Below are 24,421 nucleotides of genomic sequence, written 5' to 3'. Positions count from 1 at the left end.
GCCACACTGGAAACAGCCAGGAATGGTGACTCACGCCTTTAATCCCAGGAAATGATGGCAGAAAGCAGAAAGGTATATAAGGCCTGAGGACCAGGAACTAGAGCTGGTTAAGCTTTCGGGCTTTCAAGAAGCAATTCAGCTGAGATCCATTTGGATAAGGACTCAGAGAGGCCAGGATCAGCTGAGGAATTGGGGAGGTGAGATGGCTGTGGCTTGTTCTGCTTCTCTGATCTTCCAGCATTCACCCCAATACCTGGCTCTGGGTTTGTTTTTATTAATAAGACCTTTTAAAATTCTTGCTACACTGCCATGCTCCAGCTCTGAAGCAGCATGCTGGGCCTCAACCCTCCTGATTCCCGGCATGCATTCTCTGCCCTGCCTAGCAACAGGCCTGAGCCTGAATCTTCCTTTGGTCCTCCTCACTCTCATCACCCAACCTCTTGCTTTACCAAGAAGGAAACTGAGACCCCAGGGGAAGAGGACTATGGGGCTGGGAGAAAGGGGAGAGAGAGGACAGACTTCGCCCCGGGTCACAGAGCAGGCTGGTCGGGACTGGAATCAGGTCCCCTGACCCTTCCATGGGCCTCTCTTCATCACTTGGTACTCTGACCCTCAGGCCACACAGTCTCCTCCCAGTTTGGGCACGGTCAACCTCCACCCGGAAGAGCACTGGAATGTCACCCTCTCCCAGTCACGCTGGACTCCCGGGATCAACAGCCGGTTTGTTGTGCTGAGGTCCCTGGAATACAAAGACTCCACAGCGGGCAGGGCTGGGGTGGGAGAGTGGGCAGCCCAGCCACAGGCTTGCTGTGACAATCAACGCTTTCAGAGCGGAGGCGGAGCACCAACAGAGACTGGGCACAAAAGGGCATTCTTGGCTCTGGTACAGGACAGAGCCGGCCAGACAATTCCTGGGGGAGGCACCGTGAGGTATACTGGGATGGCAAGGGCCAGCTTCTAGGCCCTGTTAGGGTTTAGTTTCCCTCTGGGGACCTTCCAGATTAGAGATGAAGCTAAGAGGGACCATCAAGTCTCATGGTTAGGGCCACAGACCCTGCTGCCTCAGGCCCCAGGCGCTTCTTTGAATCTCCAAGCCTCCTTTCTCATCCACAAAATAGGGAGGCAAGTACAGTCAGCCTTCTGAGGGTGTCAGGGGTTTGAATCCCCTAAAAGTGCTCATGAAATGCTGGGTATATGGTAGGTCCCAGTAACTCAGACGTCTCTGCATGTGGGGAACAGATCCCTCAGGGTGCTACTTCAATACTGTCACAGAGGAAGCTCAATCCCCAGGGGTGCTAAGGCCCAGTGCTTGCCCAAGGGACCTCCTGCCAGAGCACTAGCCCCTAGTATGAGCCTCCTGGAGCTTCCATGAGACGCTTGCAGTTCTGAGGTCAATATGCCTTATCCGAGGTCCCCCAGCTGACCAAGACGCCAGACCACCAGCCCGACATACTCCACGTCCCAAGCTAAGAAGCCTAGGCTCAGGTGTGGCTGCCTCTTCCTGAGATGCACACTCCTTAAAGTGAGGGGAGGACAGAGCCTGACTTGAGAGCCTGGAGGACCCCCCTCCCCCACGCCTCTGATGATGACCAGCAGCCGCGTGGACCCTAAGAGGAAAGGGGAGCCACGGGCTTCTCCGTGAGGCTCTGAGGTCACCAGCACACAGCCCTTCCTGGGTCTGGCACTGGACCCCTGGGTAGGGGCTGAGTGGACCATCTGCCTGTCAGCCACACTGTGTAGGCAGAATAAGAAGCAACCAAATCTTAGCCTGACCTCCCAACTAACCTTGCCTGCCTGTTCCTCTGGGGGATGCGGTGACAGGCCAGCTGGCTGGGGTGGGGTGGGGATGAATAAGAAACAGGACACCAGGGCGAGGTCTGTCTGCCACCCTGAGGGGGCAAGGGAATGAGCTCACAGCCCTGAATGATGCACTTCAGGGCTTCACTGGTTGAGCTAAGCATGTGGGTGACACCAGGGTTAGGGACTTGTCTAGGTCATGAGGATGGAAATGTGATGTGGACAGCTTCTTTCCATTCTCCAGGCACTGGGGACACAGAGCTGACTCACCATGGCCTCCCTTCCTACCTCAGCCGTTCTAGACAGATCTCCATGGAGTCCCTTCCCTCAGGGCAGGCCATGGGAGAGATGAGGGCAGGAGGCACAGTGGCCAGGGTAGGCTGGTAGCCTGTGGGGTCTTCTATCTATCTATCTATCTATCTATCTATCTATCTATCTATCTATCTATCTATCTATCTATCTATCTATCTATCTAATGCATTCTCCCTCCCCTGCTAAGTCCTGTTAGTATCTGAGGTATGTGCTAGCCCCATCAAGACAGATCAACAGACCAGGAAACCCCATATACCCATATGAGGACCATCTTTCCATCCAGGAAGCTGCACTACCCCATTGGGGGGGGGGAAGGTCCTGCAGGGAACCTCCCTGACCAGACAGGGGGAGGGAGCAGATAGTCCCAGGCCCGGCCAGCTCAATGAGATGGTTCTTGAGTTGTTCTGGCTGCTGCAAACCTTCACTGCTCCTGGAATTGTATGTGTGTGTGTGTGTGTGTGTGTGTGTGTGTGTGTGTGTGTGTGTGTGTGTGTGTGTGTGTGTGTGATATGTTTCCGAACATGAACAGGATATCGAGGTGGCCCCTAGGCTATGGCCATTGAAAAGGGGTGGGGGAAAGTTATAAATTCCAATGATGCACTCAGGTGGTGCGGTTTCTAAGTCATAAAGTGCTTGTGAGTGTTCCCGGCTCTCATCATGCATGGTTCAAGAGAGTCGGAGTCAATCAGGGGGGACAGGGCACCGAAGAGGGAACTCTAGCTTCTGTAGCTGCTCCCAGAGGCCAGCCACACCACTGTCACCACATCCAGCTCTCAGCCAGGTCACACCAACAGGAGCAACTTCAGCCAGCAGGCTGCCTTTCACCAGGGCTGGCACATACCACGGAGGGACACATGACCCAGAGCAAGCAATCATCAGCGGCCACGTGACTCTCAAAGTGTGTTAAGCCACCAGATAAAGTCATGCAGACCTAACCTTTCCAGAATTTTCCTTTAGATCTAGATCTCTAGCCTTGGGTGCCTCTGCCTCACCCCAGAGAAGTCTTGGACTGGTTTAAACGGATGGAGGCATGTGACGCAGCTCCCTGTGCAGGGGACAAGTGTGAAGGATCCCAAGAGCATCCCACAGGCTGGATGCTCGAGGACGATCCAGCCCTTCTAGGGATAAAATTGCTCTGGCCCCTCTGTAGGCTACTCAAAGCTTCTGTCACTTTCTGGACAGCTCCTGAGACCTCAGGCAGTTGTCTATGCATCCAGGTGCTTGGCCAAGGGGACTGTGGATCCACCAGCTTTGTCCTGCCCCGACTTCAAGATATCCTAAGTGCCAGCTAGTGTGCTATGCCAGGATAAGATAACCAGGGTGGTGCTGCCTGCCAATCTCCGGCCTGGCATCAGGAATGACCAAAGCATCCTCTCTGATCAAGACAGAAAGCCACCTGAAGTCACCTTGCTCTGCTGGGAGAGGTGGCAGGGAGCCTGGGAGAGAAGTACAGACCAACCAGCTACAGCTCAAGACCCTCCAGTGTTTCTGCTCGGTTTTGCTACCTCTGACCCCCCTGATGCCCTCTCCGTGAAACCTAGAGCAAGCTAGGACAACAGTAAGTATGGAGCATACAGCTCGGGTTGTGGGGTCACCAAGTCCCCTTCCTATGCCCAGGGTCAAAGCACTGAATGTTTTTCTGCAGGCCTCACCTGACTCCTCAGCACACACCACACATGTGCACAGACCAGGAGCCACGACACTCTGATCTCTGGGTCCCCCTGTGTGCAGATATCTCACCTGGCTCAGGGACAGTTTCTTCTCACATCCAAGCATCTACCTATCACTAACTGGCCTTGGCTGCTCCCCGAGAGCCTGGCCTGGTGACTAGTTCTCAGTTGTCACACAAAGCAGACTCTCTGAATTAACAGGCAGCCTACAGTGCTGGACACTGAACTTGTTCTCCAGTGGCTAAAGCAATCTGCCTTCTCCCGAGGAAGCCGTTGACTTGGGCACTCCCCCACCCTCCTCCTCCTCCTCCTCCTCCTCCTCCTCCTCCTCCTCCTCCTCCTCCTCTTCCCTATTCCCTCCTAGGCACTGACCCCTCCCCCACCCAGCAGCCTCCCCTTCCCCCATCCATGCTCAGCGCTGGCCTGGCTCCTGTCTTATGAAATCGTAGGCAGTGGAGCCAAAGGGGGCATTGCTGGTTGTTGCTGCTGTTTTTGTTGCTTAATGTAGCATTCCCCGCCGCCACCACAAAAAACAAAAAAAGAAAAACTCAGGAGCTAGAGGAAAAAAAATAGATCGAGACTAAACCAACCCAATCTACTCTGGTTTGTTTCTCCAGATCTTTTTTTGTTTTTGTTTTTGTTTTTAATTTTTGAAATAAGGAATTACTGTGTAACCTACATAAACCTCAAAATTGCAATCCTCCAGCCTCAGCCTCCAGAAGTTCAGAGATCATAGGTGTGAGTCACCATGCCTGCTGTGTTCTAACAACTTTAAGTGTTATGATGACTAGATTGTGATTTTTTTTTTTTTTTTTCGAGACAGGGTCTTCCTATATACTCCTGGCTAACCTGGAATGCACTATGTAGCTCAGGTTGGCCTCAAAGCCTCAACAATCCACCTGCTTCAGTCTCCCCAGTCATGGAACTACAGGCGTGTGTCACTATTTTATATGTTTACTTTTTTGTTGTTCTTGGTTCCTTGCTCATGACCCATTCCCCAAGGCAGGCAGAAAAAAAAAATAACAACAAAAAACCCTAGAAGCTCTGTTCCCCAAGGAGGCTTTCAGAAGTGGTCATCTTCCCCACTCTGGAGGCCACAGAGATCAGCTCTGCCTTCCTCATCTGGTAAGGTCATTCCAGAGGGTTCTGTGGCAAACCCAGCAGAGGATGCTAAAGAATCCTCAGCCATGCCTCCACAGTGGTCTCCATGACGACCCAAAGGGACAGTTTAGAGAACTGAACATGGGGATGGCCCTACAGGGTGAGCACTGGGGGAGGAGCTGAGAGCCAGGGCTGCCTTCTCCCAAACATCTCTTCTGCATCCTTCAGAATCGCTTTGGCATGGTCTGTTGTTGTTTGTTCTGTTTTTTGAGACAGGGCCTCTCTAAGTAGCTTTGGCTGTTCTGGAACTCATTATGTAGACCAGACTGGCCTCGAACTCACAGAGATGCACTTGCCTCTACCTCCTGAGTGCTGGGACTAAAGGTCTACACTACCCCACTCGGCCTTTGGCATGTTTTGTTTAGTTTTGAGACAGGGTTTCTAGCAGCTGAGGTAGCCTCAAATTTACCAAGGAGTAGGGGGACAGCTTTGAACTCCCTCACACACTATGAAGCACATATTTCATGGGCCATGGAATCCATAGGGTGTGGGGATAACTAGAAAGTCGTTCCTGACCCTGGCCTTGGCTTCTTGAGCTGTGAAGAAATGGAGGTCCCAAGAGGCTCCGGAGGCAGTGGCCTTCACTCAGCTCAGCCCCCTCATTTAAAAGAAGGAAGTGATGTCATGGCCATGGCTGACCTACACAGCACTGGGAAATGACAACTCTGACAGCCTTGGACAGGCATGCTGGAAGCAGGGCTTGCTCCTCGGAAGGGACAGGTTTATTAAAGCCAGAGCTGATACTGACCATGAGCCGGCCCTGGATCTCAGCCAGGAAAGTGCTAACCTAGACCCCTGCAAGTCCGCTGGCCCACTGAGAGCCTTGCTGACAACAGAAGAGCACACCCATATACAACTGGACTGAATACCTCTCTCCACCCGAGACTGCCGGCAAGTGAACCAGTACCAGCTCAGAATAGATGGTCTGAAAAGTGGAAAGAAGAAAACAAAACGCCTAAAGGGGCCTGGGTTGTGGCGGCACACATCTGTAATCCCCCTGCACTTGGGAGATGCAGGCAGTAGGCTCAAGATCATCCTTGCTATCCAGCTAGTTTGAGGCCACCAGACTATGGAGACCCTGTCTCAGAAAACACACACACACACACACACACACACACACACACACACACACACACACACACACACACACAGGTCTTTCTGTTCTTGGAAGGAAGGATTTCTTAATCCCTCTGGGCACTGATGACTCTCCCTGAACCTCTTCAGTGGAAACTGGCTCTCTCCCCCTGAATGTCTTCAAACTCACCCATTAGGAAGCAGACCTTGAGGTCCTAGGTAGGTTATACTTGTTTAGGATTGGGTCTCACTGTTCACGTTCCCTCCTGGGTCAGAACACCACCATGCCATCCCGGAATGGAGTAGGGATTAGACATGATGCTTTTTGAGGGTTTGGGACAGTAATTGGTGACTTGGGATCAACTTCAGACAAGTTACATGATTCAGTAACAGCCCTTGAGGCACAGTCTTGTTTTGAAACAGTCTCTCTACATAGTCCTGACTGTCCTGGAACTGGCTAGACCATACAGACCAGGCTGGCCTTGAACTCACAGAGATCTGCCCACCTCTGCCTCCTGATGAGACATAGTCTTAACAGTGCCTGGAAGGCCAGGGACCAAGCCCTACCTATAACGCAGAAGAAGGCAGCAGAAGAAGATGGTAGGAGACAAGACAGAGCTTGGTGTGCAGCTCAGCGGCAGATCGCTTGCCTAGTGTGGGCAGCCCCTGGGTTCCACCCCAGCATCCCAAGAAAAAGAGGATCCCCTGAGCCGGAAGACGGCTCTACACCATCACTAGCGGGATCTCGGACAAGAGATGCCCAGGAGGGTCTAGTATCCGCCTGAGCCATGCCCTGTTCATCACATTCACCCTAAACTCCGGGAGTGAGTGCTCAGGGTCAGCGAAGCCACGTGACCTGACGGAGGCCCCCCAGCTCGTATGAGGCACCTGAGTGTGGACTGCCGTGAAGGCATTGGGGCCCTGGAGCTGTGAGGCTTGTGCGGGTCTGTGAGGTCCTCCTTCTGCGGACACTGCTGGGTGTCCAGTGTTGGTGGGCCTTGGGTGTCAGGCATCACTCACTCAACCTGTTCCTCCCCTCAGTCCTGTATGCAGTACAATGACCCAGAACACACATCGAATCCCATTATGTCAGGCCTGGGGACACTTGCCTCCACTTCCCTCTGAGCCAGACTGTCCCAGCCTCCCATGTCACCCTTACTTCCTAACTGCCTATTCTCCGCTTGGCAGCTAGAGCGAGACGTGAGTCAGGTAATGTCCTTCCCTGCACACAGCTCTCTAACAGCTCGCTGCCTTTCAGAGTCACCCAGGACACCCAAGCCGTAGCCTCTGAGGACCTAACTACTCCCCATGCCAGCCTTCCAGCCTTCTCCCTACACCTTACCCCACCGGCCAAGCAGACGCCAATCCACACTGTTCTGCCGGCCCGCCCAGCGGTTCCTCCTGCCTCTGCCCACTCAGCCCCTTCCCATGATACAGGGCTTGCATGGTCTGGGCTATCCCAGGTCACCCAACTTCATTTTCTCAGTTACTTCAAAGAAACCATCTATCGCGGCAGCACCCTGGGTAAAGCCCAAGACACACACAGCAGGTGCTCAATACGCACATGGCTGATGAAGAGCCCACAGGCCTACCTGGTTCCGGAAGATCAATGCCACTATGCCACCGATAAGCTCCATTATGAGGCAGATCCCCAGGATATACATAAACTGGAAAACAAGATTCAGAGATTCAGGGGAATTGCGGGCGGGCGGGCGGGTGGGGGGGGGGCTCAAAAGATCTATGCTAAGATCAAGCATAATAAGGTGGTAGTCCTCCCTGACTGGATCTTGCCGCCCCTCCTAGAGAACTCCATAGAGGACTGTGCTCAAGAAGGCTTGAATCCGGAGAGTGGCTGAGCTGCCCCAGGCACATTGATATTCCTCATATTTGTCCCTCGGCGGCTCTATGAACAGCAGGCTCCTCCCCCACTTAGAGTGGTTATCCTCCCTCTAACACAGCCAGAGGGGGCAGGCCTGGGTAGCACTTCCAACCCCTGAGTCTCCACCGGCCCCCAAACAGCTCAGAAGGGGCTTCCTACTCAACCAAGTACAGAAGCGGGGCCTGAAGTTTGGAGGACACACCCTCCATCCCCTAATCCGAGAAAAGACATTGACCAAATTGATGCTAGCAACTTCCAGCCTTGGGCAGTCCCAAGAGCCTGCTGGTGTGTGTGACTGTAAAGCTACCCCATCAGAGGGATGCTGGGGGGCGTGGGGGTGAAGACACACATGCATCAGAGGACATGGGCCTTCTCACCCAGTGTCCCCAGCATTGGGGGGAGGGGGACATCCCTCAGCTACAGACAGGGGCTGTGTTGCCGACAACGCTCCACCCGAGGGTCATGTGATCTGAGCCAGGCACTCCAGTGTACTGGGACTCTGGCCAGAGTGTCCAAGAAATACGCCCTGGACTCAAAAGCAATAAAGATTCTGTGCCTGAAGATGGGGAGCAGGAGCGGTCCTGCTGGAGGTGGAAAACAGACTGCCCAGCCTTGCCCGGAGGTGCCAGTACCATGAGGATCTTCAGCCCCCACAGGTTTCCTGGCTGCCTGAGCTGATGATTCATCATCCCATCCCCCGGCTTTGCTTGCTCTCAGCTGACTGTCATTTCAACAGCTGGGAATACAGAGACCACAGCATCTCGGGAACAGCAGTATCCAAGTCAGATGTACATGCGTGCTGATGTGAGGTAGCTGGGGCGGACCCGGACCACTGTGCTACAGTGGCTGATTCAGGAAATGTTCTGGGGCAGCTGGACTGTGTGAAAGACAGAAGGAACAGAGCCGGGCAGGGCAGAGCGGGGCAGAACGACAGGCTCTTCTGCTTTCTTACAGGCACCATCCTAGGGCTGGGAGGAAGCACTTACCGACTGGAGAAGGCACAGGTTGTCCCGGAGAGAAGCTAGCACCCCGATGAAGGAGACAATGAACATGACCACCCCCAGGAGGATGAGGATGATGGCCGGGGCCAGGAAGGCGCTCTCGAGGGTTTTGTATTTCTGTCTCTCCACCTCTGCATAGATCCCCACCGACAGGACCAGGCCCCCAATCAGCTGCACAAAAAAAGAGGAAGGTGAGGGACCGCGGAGATGTAATACTTCAGTTGGAGCATGCATGCCTACCACGAAGGAGGGGCTCCCTAGGTTTGACCCACTACAGAGCATAAACCGAGGGCAGAGGTGCACACCTACAATCCAAGCATTTAGAAAGTGGGGTCAGGAAGTTCAGAAGTTCCTAGTCCCCACACAGGAAGTTTGAGGACAGCTTGGCTTCATGAGACCCTGTCTCCAGTAGGGGGGTGAGGCAGGGAGGAGGAAGATGTCAGGCAGGTTCCTTACTTTACTCAAAGGATCTCTCTGGAACTGTGGTACCAGCCACAAGACATGGGCCGCCCAAGGAACTGCACACGAGAGCCCAATGCTCTAGGCTCAGTTTATGTTTCCCCACAAACCGGTGCCTCAGAATGTGACTATATTTAGAGTTGGGACCTTGAAAGTAGTAATTAAGTTAAAATGAGATCATTAAGGTGGCTCTAATCCAATATGAGCACTGTCCTTGTAAGAATAAGTAGATTACAGGCTGGGAGGATAGCTCACTTGGTAGGGTGCTTGCCTAGAACGCGGATGACCTGGGTTCAGTTCTCAGCACCACATAAACCAGGTAGCGGTTCAGCACTTGAAAGGCGAAAGCAAGAGAATTGGGGTTTGAGGACATCTCTGGCTACATGCAAGCTTGAGGCCAGCCTGGGGTACATAAGACCCTGTCTGAAGAGGAAGGAGAAGAAGAAAGATGACACCAGAAACGCACAGAAGGAAGAAGCCGGCCATCCGCAAGCCAAGGAGAGGGCCTGGAAGAAAAGAACTCTGTCAACAACTTGATCTTCTGAGGCTTCAACCTACCAAGGTATGAGGGGAAAAAAAATCTGTGGTAGTGTGTTATAACAGCCCCCCGAAGACTGACACCAAGTGTATTGGACAGTGCTGGTGGACCAGGGAAATGCCACTTCCTGCAGCGTCAGAGAACGTGGATTTGTCTCAGCTCTGGGACACTGGCCAGGAGTCTACATTCTCATCTGAATAATGGGTATGAACACACTCCTGTCCTGTTCACCTCACAGCTTTCTGAAAGGTTTTAGTGAGATAATAAAGATGAGCATTCTAGAAACGTGGGGGCACAGGGTCACTGTCACACATACTCAACAGGCGGGCCACTCCAGGGACACTTCCCAGCTGCTCAAGGAGCAGACACTTCACTCAGTCTCATAAACAAGGAATTTCCCTTCTGAATGACCACCGAGAAGGCCGAATGTCAGAACAGCGGAGATTTCTAGGGCATCTAAGTGCGATCTCCCTTCTTGGCATTTTAACACTGAGACATGGTACATACTTAGCCACATGGTGTAACTTCCCACCAGGAGAACCCAGGCTCCTCAGGGCTGTCAATCACACACAGGCTAATCCCATGGCCTTCTGGTCCCCTTTGGCAGAACATGCTTTTCCCTGACATCCTATGGCACGGTCCCCCAAATCCTCTGTGTGTGTTCCGTTATCACCAGCTCCATGAAGCCTTGTGGGGCCACATTATTAAAAACTGGAAATCCCCAATTGTTATGGTCCACATGCTTGTAATTTCACCTCTCAGGGTTCTAAAGGGGGAGGACTGGGAATTCCAGGCCTGCTTGGGCTACATTAGAGACTCTCATATTCTCTCTCTTTCACACACACACACACACACACACACACACACACACACACACACACCACACATACACACAAAGTAAAAAATATTCTTTAATGATGGAGCGGGGATCCCTCCCCCATGAAACTCCTTATATCTTTTTTCCTGATTTATTTTTCCTCTTTATGCTTATTAGTATGCTGGAAGGGGGTGTTTAACTTGTTTGTTTTGTTGATATAGGGTCTCACGTAGCCCAGGCTGGTCTTGAACTTGCTGTGTAGCCCAGGATGGCCTTAGGCTGTAATCCTCCTGCCTCTGTGTCCCAAGTATTGGCATTACAGCATGCACTTATTAGTATGAAATATACATTATTTTTTCATTTGTTTTACATTTATTTGTTTATTTGGGGGTGGGAAACATGTGGGAGTCACAAGACAACTTTTTGGGAATTAATTCTCTCCTTCCACCATGTGAAGCTGAAGATTGGACTCAGGTAACTTGGGTTTTCACTCAGTGAGCTATCTCATTGGCCTTTATTTTTCTTTTTTACCTGTTTATTCCCATGACCCCCTAGACATAATCCCCAGGACAGGTAGTCTTTTGACAGTTCAGGGCACCCCCATCACCCTGGCAGTCCCGACACTAAAGAAGTCTGGGTAGCATTGACACCCTGTGTCTGCTGAAGAAGCCTGGCCTGCAATTTCCACAGATCTCAAGGTTTGGATTAGACATCACTCTCCCCAAGTCTGTCCAAGCAAGGGCTCCAACATCAGAGCTGTGCATTCTGGAGGGCAGAGAAAGGACTTTAGATCTATAGATTGCTCCAGTCCACAGAAAGCAGCGTGGAGGAGTAACAGAAGCCACATCCAAAGTAAGAGAAGTGAGGAATAGTTTTGACTGTGTTGGTGAGCTATGCTGGAGATTGGGCAACCCCGGGGCCACATCTAGAGGACACAGAGGCTGCCCCGACTGACTTCCAGCCTTTCAGTGGCCATAAGAGGCTCCTCACAGACCATCGTACCCTCCCATAGTGCCAAGGCTATCTGTGGAAAAGGAAGTGCCCGCTTCCGCCTGAGCACTGAGAAGTGACAGGGATACCAGGAACCACACCGACTAGACACATAAACAGCTGAAAGAATTACCAGGAAACCGGGTCTCTTGGACCCAGCATCCTCTTAGATATTAAGCTGAGTCTTCCTGGTTTGTAAAGACGGCTGAGACCCACCTCCTGGTCTAAAAAGAAAGTCTTTCCAGTACGCATGACCAGGAGGCCAATGGCACGGACAGAAGCAGCCAGCAGCTCTGTATGAACAAGTTAGCCAAAGCAGAGAAACTGTGGGCAAAGGGATCAAAATGACCATTTAGGTATATTTTTTAAATTGACAGGGCAACAGATGTAACAGACAGACAGACAGACAGACCCCCCCCCCCACCCACACACACACATCCTACCTCCCTATAAGAAAATGGCATCCACGGAAATAAACTATACCCCTGATAGAGAAAGAGTAACTATAGACTCTCTGGTGAGTGGCACTCTAAAACCCAGAGCATGGTCTAAGCAAGACTGGCCTCAGCTCCCAGGGTTCTCTGAGACATGCAGTGGGCAGACATTAAAAAGCCAATTAATTCTTATGCTGGGAATAGTCACACGCCCATAATCCCAGCACTCGGGAGGCAGAGGCTGGTGGATCTCTGTGAGTTTAAGGCCAACCCGGTTTACAGAGTGAGTTCCAGGGCAGCCAAAAAGTCTGATGTGGTTGGTGAGCACCTGCCTAAAAAGTCAGGTCCCCTTCTGACTCCATGCCCAAGGGCTACTCACAGCATCCTAGCTCTGATTAGGTTAGCTCTGGATGGGTCAGCCCTGGATGGGTTAGCTCTGGATGGGTCAGTCCTGGATGGGTCAGTCCTGGATGGGTTAGCCCTGGATGGGTCAGTCCTGGATGGGTTAGCCCTGGATGGGTCAGCTCTGGATGGGTTAGCTCTGAATGGGTCAGTCCTGGATGGGTTAGCCCTGGATGGGTTAGCTCTGAATGGGTCAGTCCTGGATGGGTCAGTCCTGGATGGGTCAGCTCTGGATGGGTCAGCTCTGGATGGGTCAGCTCTGGACGGGTCAGTCCTGGATGGGTCAGTCCTGGATGGGTCTGGGTCAGCTCTGGATGGGTCAGCCCTGACACACCTGCAGCTTGGCGCAGTTATGACAGGGACCATGGCAGCAGGCAGGCAGGCATGGTGCTGGAGCAGTAGCTGAGAGCTTACATCTTATCCACAAGTGCTGACAGAGAGTGAGACTAGGCCTGGCGTGGGGTTCCGAAACCTCAAAGCTCAACTCCCAGTGACACGCCTCCTCCAACAAAGCCACACCTCCTAATCCTTCCCAAACAGTCCACCAAATGGGGATCAAACATTCAAACCACCACAGATGACGACATTCCTCAGAGCACAGGAGTTGTCCGAGCCCAGGCATGGAGGGAATCAAATATGCAGGACGCAGGTTCTTGCCGGCAGGAGGGGTGGGGCTTTATCTCATCCTTTGGTGAAAAGTTTGACCCTCACCCTGTCCCTGAACTGTGCAGCTCATCTACTTTAATGTTTCCAGAATTGATTCCATATGCTCTTGGAAGTTGTAGGCATCCTGTGGTAGAAAGTTCCTCTTTCCGCCAGGAAGGGCTCTGGGCCCTGATCTCTCCCCTTGGCCCGCTACCCTCCTACCCGGTCCCAGCCCCCAGGCCCAGCCCCACCCCTCCTTCCTGCTTTGAGCCCTTGCTCAGTCTTTAAATCCATGCCTTAAATCCCAGAGCTGTGGGACAATTTCAGACAGAGCCGATCTCGGCCCTCCGCAGAAGGACAATGGGTGGATTCTTTTATTTTTACAAGCTCCCTGGAGCCCTGGGACCACTCCAGGACAGCCTTGCTGGCCGCAAACCAAACTCCTCTTGGTCTCATCACGTTCCCCCATCAGACGCCATTACCATTTCCTCGCCAGGCTAGCCGGTTGTAGCAACAGCTCCAGCCACCAAAGCCTGGGCGAAGCTGCCCCAGCGGATGCCAAAGCCCAGGCCTCCGGACTCCCCCACCACCACGCACCAAGCCATCATAGGCCCGTCTCTCCTGGTCAGTCTGAGATGGCGTCATCCTGCACACGGTCGCCACCCTGGCACAGGCTGACCCGGGCCCCTCCAGCAGGTGTCCGGAGCAGCACTGTTCGTGGCGAGAAGCAGGCATGAATCTTCCCGGGAACTTAAAACTTCCCAAGTGATATTTACATCTCTGCTGACATCAGTTTATCCATCTGGTTATCCGTCAATGCCAGCGGGCAATCCGGTTTGCTCCTTCGCTAATTATAGCCCTGCCCGGGCAGCGAGTCACCCCAACCCCAGGGCAGGAAGCAAACGGCCCATTCGTCAGTCCAACGGGACAGCTTCAGCTAAACAGATGTAAGGAGAGGGGCGCAGGCCATGCCCATTTGGGGTGACGGTGGGAAAAGAACATACTGCCTGCAGTCTGTGGGCCAGGCCTCAGACTGTGAGACCGGGCCGCCTCTTTGCCCTTCTGCGGAGGAGCCCCGTTGTTCAGTGGAAACTGGGTCCTTTCAGAATCGGCCTGGCGCTCAGCTTTCCCGTGGGCAGAGACAGGCCCGGCTGTTCGAAGCTGCTGGGAAACAAGCCATGCTGTGTGGTGCCCCAGCACCTGCATGGCCTCAGTATGTGGCTGGGTTTGCCTGGCTGGCTCACCCCCAGCTGGAAGAGCTTTTCCACTTAGAGAGGGCCATTTCCAACCCTAAGGCACATAACAGACTCCTGCTGTGTTCCAGGCACTCTGTTAGGCTCCATGAGGGCACAAGGAATCCGAATCAGATAGAGAGCAAGACTGGGGGGCGGGGGGGGGGGGGGGAGAGGGGGGGGAAATGTCTGTCCTGTGGATGGATTCAGGGAGTCTTTGAACTCGGGCTGCAGGGAAAAGTCAAGTCTTTCTTTTTTCCAACCAAGTATCCCTTAGAGGCCCCCCGAGGCTTGCTCCCTGGGGTGGAACTGCTGGGGGCTGGTGGAACCTTGACGAGGTGGGTCAAATCAGAAGTCTTTATTCAGCTCTCTGGGGGCACGCCCTTGAAGGGAACAACTGACCCCTGGCCCCTTCCTCTTCCTCTTTGCCACTTCCCTGGCCACAAGGTGCATGATGGCTCTTCTCTACCTAGAACTCGCTCCAAGAGGGGCTGCCTCATCTTAAGCCCCAAAGCAACTGAGCCAACAGATAGATCATGGCCTGGAACTCCTGAAACAGTGAGTCCAAAGGAACCTTTCCTCTTCACAAGGTGATTGGCTCGGGTAACCTGTTAGAGTACCACAGCACTGACTAATGCAGCTTCTAACGGGAGTAGTCTCTGCAGTCTTACAAATGGAGGCGGCTTACAGTATTGGTGACTGTCACTGATGGAATACAGCATGTCTCCCAGGCCTCTATGCCAGGCTCCCTTCCATAGAGAGCAGGAAGGAGCAGTTAGAGAAAGGAGCCAGGAGCTGGCATTCTGGGCCTGCCTTGGCCATGGCATACCCTCACTTAGGGCCTTGTTACTTACCTGTCAGAGAGAAAAAAGCCTGCTGCAATAAACAGCATTTTTTAAAAATTTTATGCATATATGTGTTGGGTCTACATGTGTGTCTGTGTGCCACTTATGTGCCTGGTGCCCAAGGAGGCCAGAAGAGGGAGTCAGATCCCCCAAAACTGGAGTTAGAGGTGGCTGTGAGCTGCCATGTGAGTGCAGGCAATCAAACCTGGGTTCTCTACAGGAGCAGCCAGTGCGCTTAACCACTGATCCATCTCTCCAGCCTCTTTTATTTTATTTTGAGGAGGGGTCTCCTATGGCCCAGGCTGGTCTAGTACTAACAACATAGCTGAGGATAACCTTGAACTCCTGTTACCAGTGGTTAATGTCTAGATCATGTGTTTCTGGGTCCTCGGTGTCTTTAATCAAATAATTGAAATAAAAGCAAAAACAGACTGCAAGGAAATGCCATTCAAAAGCAAAGTGATAGAGCAGACGAGGTATGCTGCCGAGCTTCACGGAAGGCTTCCTTTGATGGGGTCCCAGAGAAGGGGTTTAGTTGCTAAGAGGGGCCGCCCAGGTAGTTTTCTCTTTTGATTGACAGGCTTCGGTTTTAAATGCCTTTGCTGACTGCACATGTCCCTTTCCACGACACATCAGATCTTAATCACATGCACACCCAAATATGCATACGCATGAGATGGCCAATAGGGGATTCTCCTAAAAGTTCATTAGGAGAACACAGTTTGACTCACTGTGAATGCACCCAAAACTAGTTCAGGCCAGATCCACACCCCACCCCCGTGCCCCACCCCCGCATTGCCTTATCTAGATAGGTAAGTAGAAACTCCTCTCAAAAGGGCTGTTACAGCTGACTCAGGGATGGAGAAACTCACTTCACTGTGGGCGGTTCCACGCAGGTGAGGGTCCTGGTAGCCAAGCTAGTCCCCAGGCTAGCCTGCCTCCCTTTTATCATCCCGCCTCCACCTTGCCAGGGCTGGAATCACAGGCATTTACAAGTGCGTGCCTTGTGCATTCTCTTTACGCACACCTTATTTAAGGGCTCTTTTCCTCGCTCAGGCTTTCCTACGCCAGAGAAAGACTTCAGGGGGCATTTTGTAGCCTTGCTGAGTTGGCCCATGGGTGGGAGCTGTGGCCATCACAAAACACGCAGAGTTCACATCCAGGAAGCGGGGTGCACATCCTTTTCTACCCTCCCGTTGGCAGAAAGCTGATTCCGAAGACTCCCCACGCACAGGGCGCATTCCAGACAGTGAGGGAGCTATGCTGGGAGGTTTGTAAAACCAGTTCTTCAGTCTAGCCAGGGCAGAGTGGAATTTTTAATCACGATCCACCATCGACAGATAGCTAAGGGCAGCCACGATGGGCAGGTGGGAGTCAGGAGACCCACCAGGATACTGAGACAAGACACAGCAATTTGTTCTTCCTTGGGGAGTCCCGGGAGGGCCCACTGGAGTAAGCCTGGAAGGAGACACTGAGTTTGACATCATGCACCTGGGAGGGAATAAGTCTCAGAGGAGAGGCAGCATGAGATGCTCCTCGGCCTGAAGACTCTCTGTAGTCCCCTTTCTGGACGGGAGCCCTGGAGGCTTGTGGCTGAGAGTGACTCATGCTGAATGTGAAAATTATGGAAATGGTTATGGGAAGTGGTGGGGGGAGGGGCAGAGTAAGTCACCTCCCCCTACGTCCCCCTCCCCCATTCCCTTTTCTGCACTCTCTAGTCCTCTGCCTGCCTCCCTAGAAGGGTCCCCAATGGTCCTGGATAATGGTGGCTGCCAAGCACCCACCTCCTCTCTGCCTTGGTAGCTCATTGTCACGAGGCCAACAGAGCAGAAGGTCATGCTCCCTAGGGTGGACCCTGGACATCAGGCCCTGGGGACTGAAAGTCCCCCCACTCAGGCCACTGCAGGAGCATGCCAGGCGCAGGACCAGAGCTGTACTGAGGGTAGGATGAGGAAGGGAGAACTCTGGGATAGGAGCGTGGAGACTCTAGGGATGTGAGGTGGGTAGACCTGCTCACAGACACACCCTTGGGCCAAACCACGGCGACTCGACCCTCATCCTTCCCACCCAACCCTTGATTACCTTCCCCTCCAGCCCAGGGCACCCAGGCAGCCAGAAACAGAAGATAGTCAACATGAGTTAGGGATGTAGCTCAGTTGGCAGAATGCTTGCCTAAGCATGCGTGAAGCCCTGGGTTCAAGTCCCCAGCCCTGCTAAGTGGGTATCAGAAGTTCAAGGCTAGCCTGGCCTTTTCTGGGAAAAACAAAACAAAACAAAACAACAACCCCTTTTTTTGCTCAGCTCCAAGCTCTCTTCCCCTGGGAATGCTTCGTAGTTCACTGGGTAAAAGGGATCTCTCTGTTCTTCTCAAAGTCTACAACAGCAACAGGGGAAGCCCTCACCAGTGGCAACACTAACTACTCTGTCCTCTGATCAGTCCACAAATACATGCATGTCGTGGTGGCAGGAGGCAGCCATACCTACCACTGTGACCTCCACACGGCCCGCACACACATCTTAAAGGTACTGGCGTGTCCCAAAAGTCTATGTACAGGAAGTCGGGTGCCTTCTCCACACACCACGCTCTCCCCACAAAAGCCATAGGGAAGGTGGTCAGCCATGTCAGCTCACAATGACTGAGTAACTACAATGTCCCAGAGTCAAAATGCCACTCCAAAGTTCTGGGCATCCAGCAGGTGCTCAATAAATGTCGCTTCTTTCCTGTAATCATGCAGCACGACCACCACCATGCACACATCTCACAACCTAAGTCAGATGTCAGAAAACAAAACAAAACAAAACACATTCCCATTACAGCCACTTTGTTCCAAGGTTACTGTCAGGAAAAGGGAAGAAGCCTGTGGTCTTCTTCACGATTGGTCGTGGTATTTCATCACAGTAGTAGAAAAGTAACTAAGACAAATCCTATTCTACATTCCACAGCCATCAACCACATTTTAGACACAATTGGAGCACTTTTAATATGAAGCTGAAGCTGGTATGCTTAGACTTAAGAACATTTTAAAACACATCCTGGTGGTCAGGCCTAGTGGCACACACCTTTAAGCCAAGCACTCAGAAGCAGAGACAGGAGGATGTCTGTGAGTTCAAGGCCAGCCTGGTCTACATAGCAATTTCCAGGACAGTCGGGATTACTTAGAGAGACTCTGTCTCAAAAAATAGAGAACAACAACAAAAATACATCCTGGCATACTTGGGGTGACTTGACGTGGTCTGTACAGCTTCCTCTGTAATGGTCAAATGTCAAAATTCCTGACTCTGGTTCAAGCTCCGTACTACAGCATTCTTTCACTTTACTCCTAAGCTTGATTATTTTACAATAAAAACATTAAGAAGGAAAGCAAGCCCCATGCCCCAGGCTTTCCAGGAAGTCCGTTGCGGGCCTTGTGCCCCAGCACATACTGGCAATGGCAGGGCAGTGTCGGGAGTGTCAGCCAGGGACCGGAGGCGGGTGGCCTCTTCTGGTCCCAATTAATAGCCAAACCGAAGACTTCACCAACTGCTAATTGCAGCTAAGTACGGGCTATAACGGGAACCTCCCGATTACACACCCGGCTGGAAAACAAGACACCCAGGCGAGGAGAGCAGCAGAAAAGCAAAGGGGTGAGGATGGGGGGCCGAGAGGGGTGGCCTGACACCCAAATCCCTCCTCCTCGGCTTTGAGGAAATTAGAACCGAAGACGCAGACACAAGGCGGGATTCTGAGCCAAGGTGGTACAGTAACAAAGTCCCCAGAGAAGAGCCAGAAGCAGCCACTGGGGACGTCCATGGGACATCGCGAGCCCCAGCTGGTCCCCCACCATGTCCGCTTTGGCCAGTTGCTTGTACTTGTTGATTGGTTTTTTATATATATAATATTATATATAACATAAATATATATTATATATGTGTTTATATGCATATATATAATCTGAATAGTCCCTGACCTAACCCAACCAACACCTATGAAATCAAAGACTCAAGGTATTTAATTATTTAAAAAAAAAAAAAAAAGATTTGTTTGACGTGTATGTGCCTGAATGTACGTATGTACACCACATGCATGGTGTGCCCAGAAGAGAATGTCATATCCTCTGGAGCTGGTGTTACAGGCCATGGTGAGTCATCCAGTGTGGGTGCTGGGAACCAAACCTGGGTCCTCTAGAAGAGCAGCAAGTGCCCTTACCCACTAAGTCATCTCTTCAGCTCCTTAATTATTTTCATTTTTATTATTTATTTATTTATTCATTCATTCATTCATTCATTCATTTGGGTTTTTCCAGACAGGGTTTCTCTGTGTAGCCCTGGCTGTCCCGGAACTCACTCTGTAGACCAGGCTGGCCTCGAACTCACAGAGATCTGCCTGCCTCTCCAGAATGCTGGGATTAAAAGTGTATGCCGCCACCACCCTCCCCCACCCCACCTCTGCCCAGCTTTAATTATTTTCTTGAATGCACGTCACATTTCATACACGCATGGACCATCTCACCGGACACCGTGGTGTGGTGACTGGCGGCAAGCAGACAGAGACCGATCGGGCCCAACCCCCTCCCTCTTTTGCAGATGGCAATCTGAGGCCCAGGGATCACTCCCACAAGGTCACACAGTGAATTAGCCACTGGTCAGCAGCTGTGACCCAGTTCTCCCAGCTCCCAGGCCAACTGTCTCCACTGAAGGCTGTCCTTCCTCCCCAGGAACAGGAGTTCTCACGCCCTGGCATATCCTCTTAAAAAAAAAAAAAAAAATGCAAAACGAAAAACCATTTTCAGGACGGTGAAACTGCCTCCACTTCTGCTTCCTGCAACTCCAGGGAGCCTGAAGGGACCAAGCCCAGGGGCCTCTGCCACTTGGGCTCTGCCTGCTCCTTCCTTTCCCATACTGGACTGTCTGTGGTCAGTGTGCCTCCCTGGTGGAGCAGCAGCCCCTGCCCCAGGGTGCCACCACGCCTATTCTAGCACCCAGGGTCTTCCAGTCCAGTCTCCAGAGGACCGCAAAACTGCCAGATGCCAAAGAAATGTTTGATGAGTGACTGACTGAGCAAGCGGGCAGAAAGAAGGGTCCCCTGAAGAACAAGAGCCTCTACCTGCGGTGGCGGGCATTAAGTAACCAGCCAGCCAGGGTCCTCCCGGACTCCTCTTCACGGGAACGCGGCAGGGACAAACATCTGCTCCCAGGGGGCTGCAAATGCAAGCAAGTCTAGAAAGCAGCTGAGCTGGGGGCAGCAGGCGGAAGAGCATTTCATTGTTAGCCGCACAAAGACAATGGAGGAGGATGCGGACCTGAGCAGACACAGGACAGCACAGGGGATTTCCTGGCTGCAAAGGGTCAAGCTTTGGGGGTCGAGGCCAGAGCTCCGTGGGTCGAGTGCCTGGCATGCAAGACGACCTGGGTTCAATGCCCAGCGCCAGACAAATGGGCGTAATGATGCACACTTTGATCCCAATACTCAGGAAGTATAAGCAGGAGGGTCAGAAATTCAAGGTCATCCTCAGCTACATGGCAAATTCCAGGGTAGCCTGGGCTACATGAGACCCTGTTTTGTTTTTGTTTTTTGTTTTTTTTTTAAGGGAGTGGGAGGCCGGGGGGGGGGGGGGGGGGGGGGACGGACACACGGACGGAGACACACGAACAGGAAAGAACCAGCCAGAAACTGGAAACAGAAACAGGTCCTAGGCTGGTCCAATGAAAATGTATACACACACATCCCCCAGGGGATGTTAAGAGTTCAGTGACTGTGACTGTGGCCACCCTCTCTGGACCCCCAGCTCAGTTCTGATAAATGTCCCTCCAGACGTCAGGGTTCCAGAGGAGCCAATGACCAGGACCTCCACTGGCCCCACCTGGGTCACCCAGGTCCACAGCTGTCTCAGCATGCTGCCGGGGTTCAGCCAAGCTCACCGGTCCCTGAATCAGCCGATCACAAGGCCAGGCCAACAGCAGTGGCTCCAGTCAACCACAGAACCAAGCAGAGAAGTGAGCTGGAGACAGGAGGTAGGCAGGTCTCAGAACAACCTGGAAGCAAAGACGGTGGATCCCTGTAATCCCAATACTAGGGAAGTGGATTCCCACAACTTTAAGGCTAGCCTGGGCTACAGAGAGAAATGCTGTGAAAAAAATACCAAAAGGGAAAAAAAAAAATCACCTGTGAATATGAACGTGGCCTTAACTGGAAGTGACAGGGCCCAGCCTGTTGGCACCCCAGATCCACCGAGTCAACAGCTCTGACGATAGGTGCAGCTGTGTGGGTCCCAATTTCTAACCTTGGTAAGCGACCCAGTCTGAGAAGCCAGCAAGCAGTCCACTCCACTGCACCCAGCAGACTGTCTGGATACCCACCCACCACGTTGTTTCCATGCTCGCAAAGGGTCCTGGCCCAGCACCAGGGCACATCGTGAGTCCGCTGGGACTGTGACCAGCCGTGGATGAGGGCTCCCGGCTGCACCTGGCATAGCCGGACTCTCAGCGAAGGCTGGGATGCAGCAGAGAGGGGCCATGTGACCATCCTGGAAGGCACATGGAGCACCCACTCTGGAGCACACACACACACACACACACACACACACACACACACACACACACACACACACACACACACGCAGCTGTCCCGGGCAGGAAGTGGAAAGGATCTAACTCGGAAAAACAGACTCCCTCTGCCAAGGCCGTTTTCCTCCTCCTCACAAAACAAATACTGATTTCTCTTGCCGGTTGAGACACACGTCCGTCCGTCCGTCCCCTAGGTGAGAAAGTCCCTTTTGGAAAAAAGGAAACACGCAATAGGCACTGTTCGCTTGACAAGGAAGCTCTCATCTCGGAGGCCACAAACAAGTCGCTTACTTCCCCTCTCAGGCCACAGTATTTCTATCTGTAAAATGGGGTACCATTCCCCCCACCTCCCGACCCAGCTCACACGGTTGGTCCAAGAACCCAGAGAGGTGAAGGAAAGCTTTGGGGGCTGCAGTCATGGTATCCAGTGAGACCCTTGGCCATACATGCTGTAGGGGTCCTCTAGCCATGCCTCCCGCCTCTGAGAGGCAATAATTACCTCCTTCCAACAGAGAAGAAAATCCAAGTACAGCGGCCAGCAAGATGGGCTCAGCAGCTAGAGGTACTTGCCAGGCCAGTCGGACGGCCTGGGTTTGATCTTCAGAACCCAAGTAAAGGCGGAAGAAGAAAACTGGACCTACAAGGTTGTCCTCTGACCTCCACAAAGTCATATGATGGCACACACACACACACACACACACACACACACACACACACACACACACACACACACACAATTGTGGTTTTAAAATGTTAACAACACAAAGGAGCCAAACATAGTGGTTGGCACACACCCTTATTCCCAGCACTCGAGAGGCAGAGGCAAGATGATCTCTGTGAGTTCGAGGCCAGCCTGGTCTACAGAGTGAGTTCCAGGACAGCCAGGGCTAAGTAGCAAGACCCTATCTCAATAGATGATAGATACAGAACAAACATCAAGCCAGAGAGTTGTCCCCAACTTGTCTCTGGTCACGCAGCTAAACAGACTCTCTCGTCCTCATTCCAACCGAGCACCTAAGAGCTGAGCCCTGCTGCCTCCCTACGCATCCTGGCCTGTGCTGCAGGGCTCCTAGTCTGTTGAGATGGGTAACTGCTGCCTCTCCCAGGGGTGAGGCACGGATGGGCAAGGCCTTCTCACACGCTCTCCTCCCAGGCTCACACTGGACCTTTCTCCAGGCTTCCCAGCCCCACAAGCCCTTCAGTCCTGAGGACTCCTGTAGCTTGCTCAAGGGATCCAGCTCACACTGGCTACAAATTCTGTCTTCTCTGCAGGCGAGCCCCAGGAACCCGAACCTGCCTTCTCTGCCCAGCCTGCCTTGGCCTAGAGGTCTCGCTCAGAACTGTACATGAGTACTGTATTAAGTCTTTTTCTGTCCTGCCAGTCAGCTCCCAAATAATGACGCAAAGACAACTTATTAATTATGAGAGCTCAGCCTATAGTTTTGGCTTGTTCCTAACTAGCTCTTATAACTTAAATTAACCCATTTATATTAATCTATGTTCTATGACATGGCGTTACCTCTCTTCCATCTTGTACCTCCTGTTTCCTCTCTGTGTCTCCTGGCGTCTCCAGCACACCTAGAGTCCTCCTCCTCTCCCTTTCTCTCCCTGAAAATCCCACCTATACCTCCTGCCTAGCTATTGGCTGTTCAGTTTTTTTGTTGTTGTTGTTGGTTTTTTTTTTTTTTTTTTGAGACAGGGTTTCTCTGTGTAGCTTTGTGCCTTTCCTGGAACTCACTTGGTAGCCCAGGCTGGCCTCGAACTCACAGAGATTCGCCTGGCTCTGCCTCCTGAGTGCTGGGATTAAAGGCATGCGCCACCACTGCCCAGCTGGCTGTTCAGTTTTTTATTTCACCAATCACAGCAATACACCTTCACACAGTATATCATGCTGGCACTCCAGGTCCATGTAGACCCTGCCCTGGGCCCCCAGAAATGCCTTGCCCATGTCTCTAGGTTCTTGGACCAGCTATCGGAGCCAAGCAGGGCATTCCTCACACAGCCTGACTCACATGCCCATTGTGTGGCCGGAAGCCCCTGCTGGCACACCCCAAGGCTCAGGGACTAAGGAACAGTGAGATGGTTAACACTGTCAACACTTAAGGGGTCTAGGATCATGTAGGAGATAAACCTCCAGTCATACCTGTGAGGAAGTTTCTTGATGGAGTTAAGTGAGGTGGGAAAGGCTCTCCCTAAGGTGGGCAACACCATCCCATGCACTGAGTCCAAGACTGAGTGAAATGGAGAGAGTGGGCGGAGCATCACTTCTCTGCTGCTCCCTGACTGCGGTTGTCATGTGACCCGCCGCCTTCAGCTCCTGCCGTGATGGACTACACCCTCCAACTGTGAGCTAAAATGAAACTTTACTTCTATAAATTGCTTTTGTTGGATTGTTTGACACAACAAGATGGTGAGGAATACAGACAGGGAGGGCCCAGTCTCCTATAACCTGTAACCCCCGTTGGGTTGGACCCCTCAGGTAGAGGCCACGCTCACACCACCTTCTAGAAGGCAGAGCTTCTTGGGGGAAAGGAGCCTCCAACATAAGTGATTCCACGGCTCCTCAGCTCACCTTACGCTCCCAGCTCTCTCTGAGCTAGCTGAAGGGCTTGCATTCCCAGG

General features: G+C 52.5%; 1 protein-coding gene across 2 annotated transcripts in view; it reads right to left on the bottom strand.

Annotated features, from left to right (window-relative positions):
• Positions 1 to 24,421, bottom strand: part of Tspan15 (tetraspanin 15) — a 45,239-nt gene that overhangs the window by 8,637 nt on the left and 12,181 nt on the right. The window contains exons 1-3 of one of the 2 annotated variants that reach the window (XM_076557177.1): positions 16,284 to 16,388; positions 8,880 to 9,065; positions 7,607 to 7,681 (exon numbers count right to left, since the gene is read on the bottom strand). In XM_076557177.1, the coding sequence (XP_076413292.1) occupies positions 7,607 to 7,681; positions 8,880 to 9,065; positions 16,284 to 16,373 (351 nt within the window). In that variant the 5' untranslated portion in view covers positions 16,374 to 16,388. Of the gene's footprint in view, positions 1 to 7,606; positions 7,682 to 8,879; positions 9,066 to 16,283; positions 16,389 to 24,421 lie in introns of those variants that run through there. The other variant, XM_006972719.4, reaches the window with a different exon arrangement.

The sequence above is a fragment of the Peromyscus maniculatus genome, chromosome 21, assembly GCF_049852395.1.
Source record: "Peromyscus maniculatus bairdii isolate BWxNUB_F1_BW_parent chromosome 21, HU_Pman_BW_mat_3.1, whole genome shotgun sequence".
Taxonomy (NCBI): domain Eukaryota; kingdom Metazoa; phylum Chordata; class Mammalia; order Rodentia; family Cricetidae; genus Peromyscus; species Peromyscus maniculatus.
Note: the sequence above shows the minus strand (reverse complement) of the source record. Positions and strands in the feature narration are given on the sequence as shown.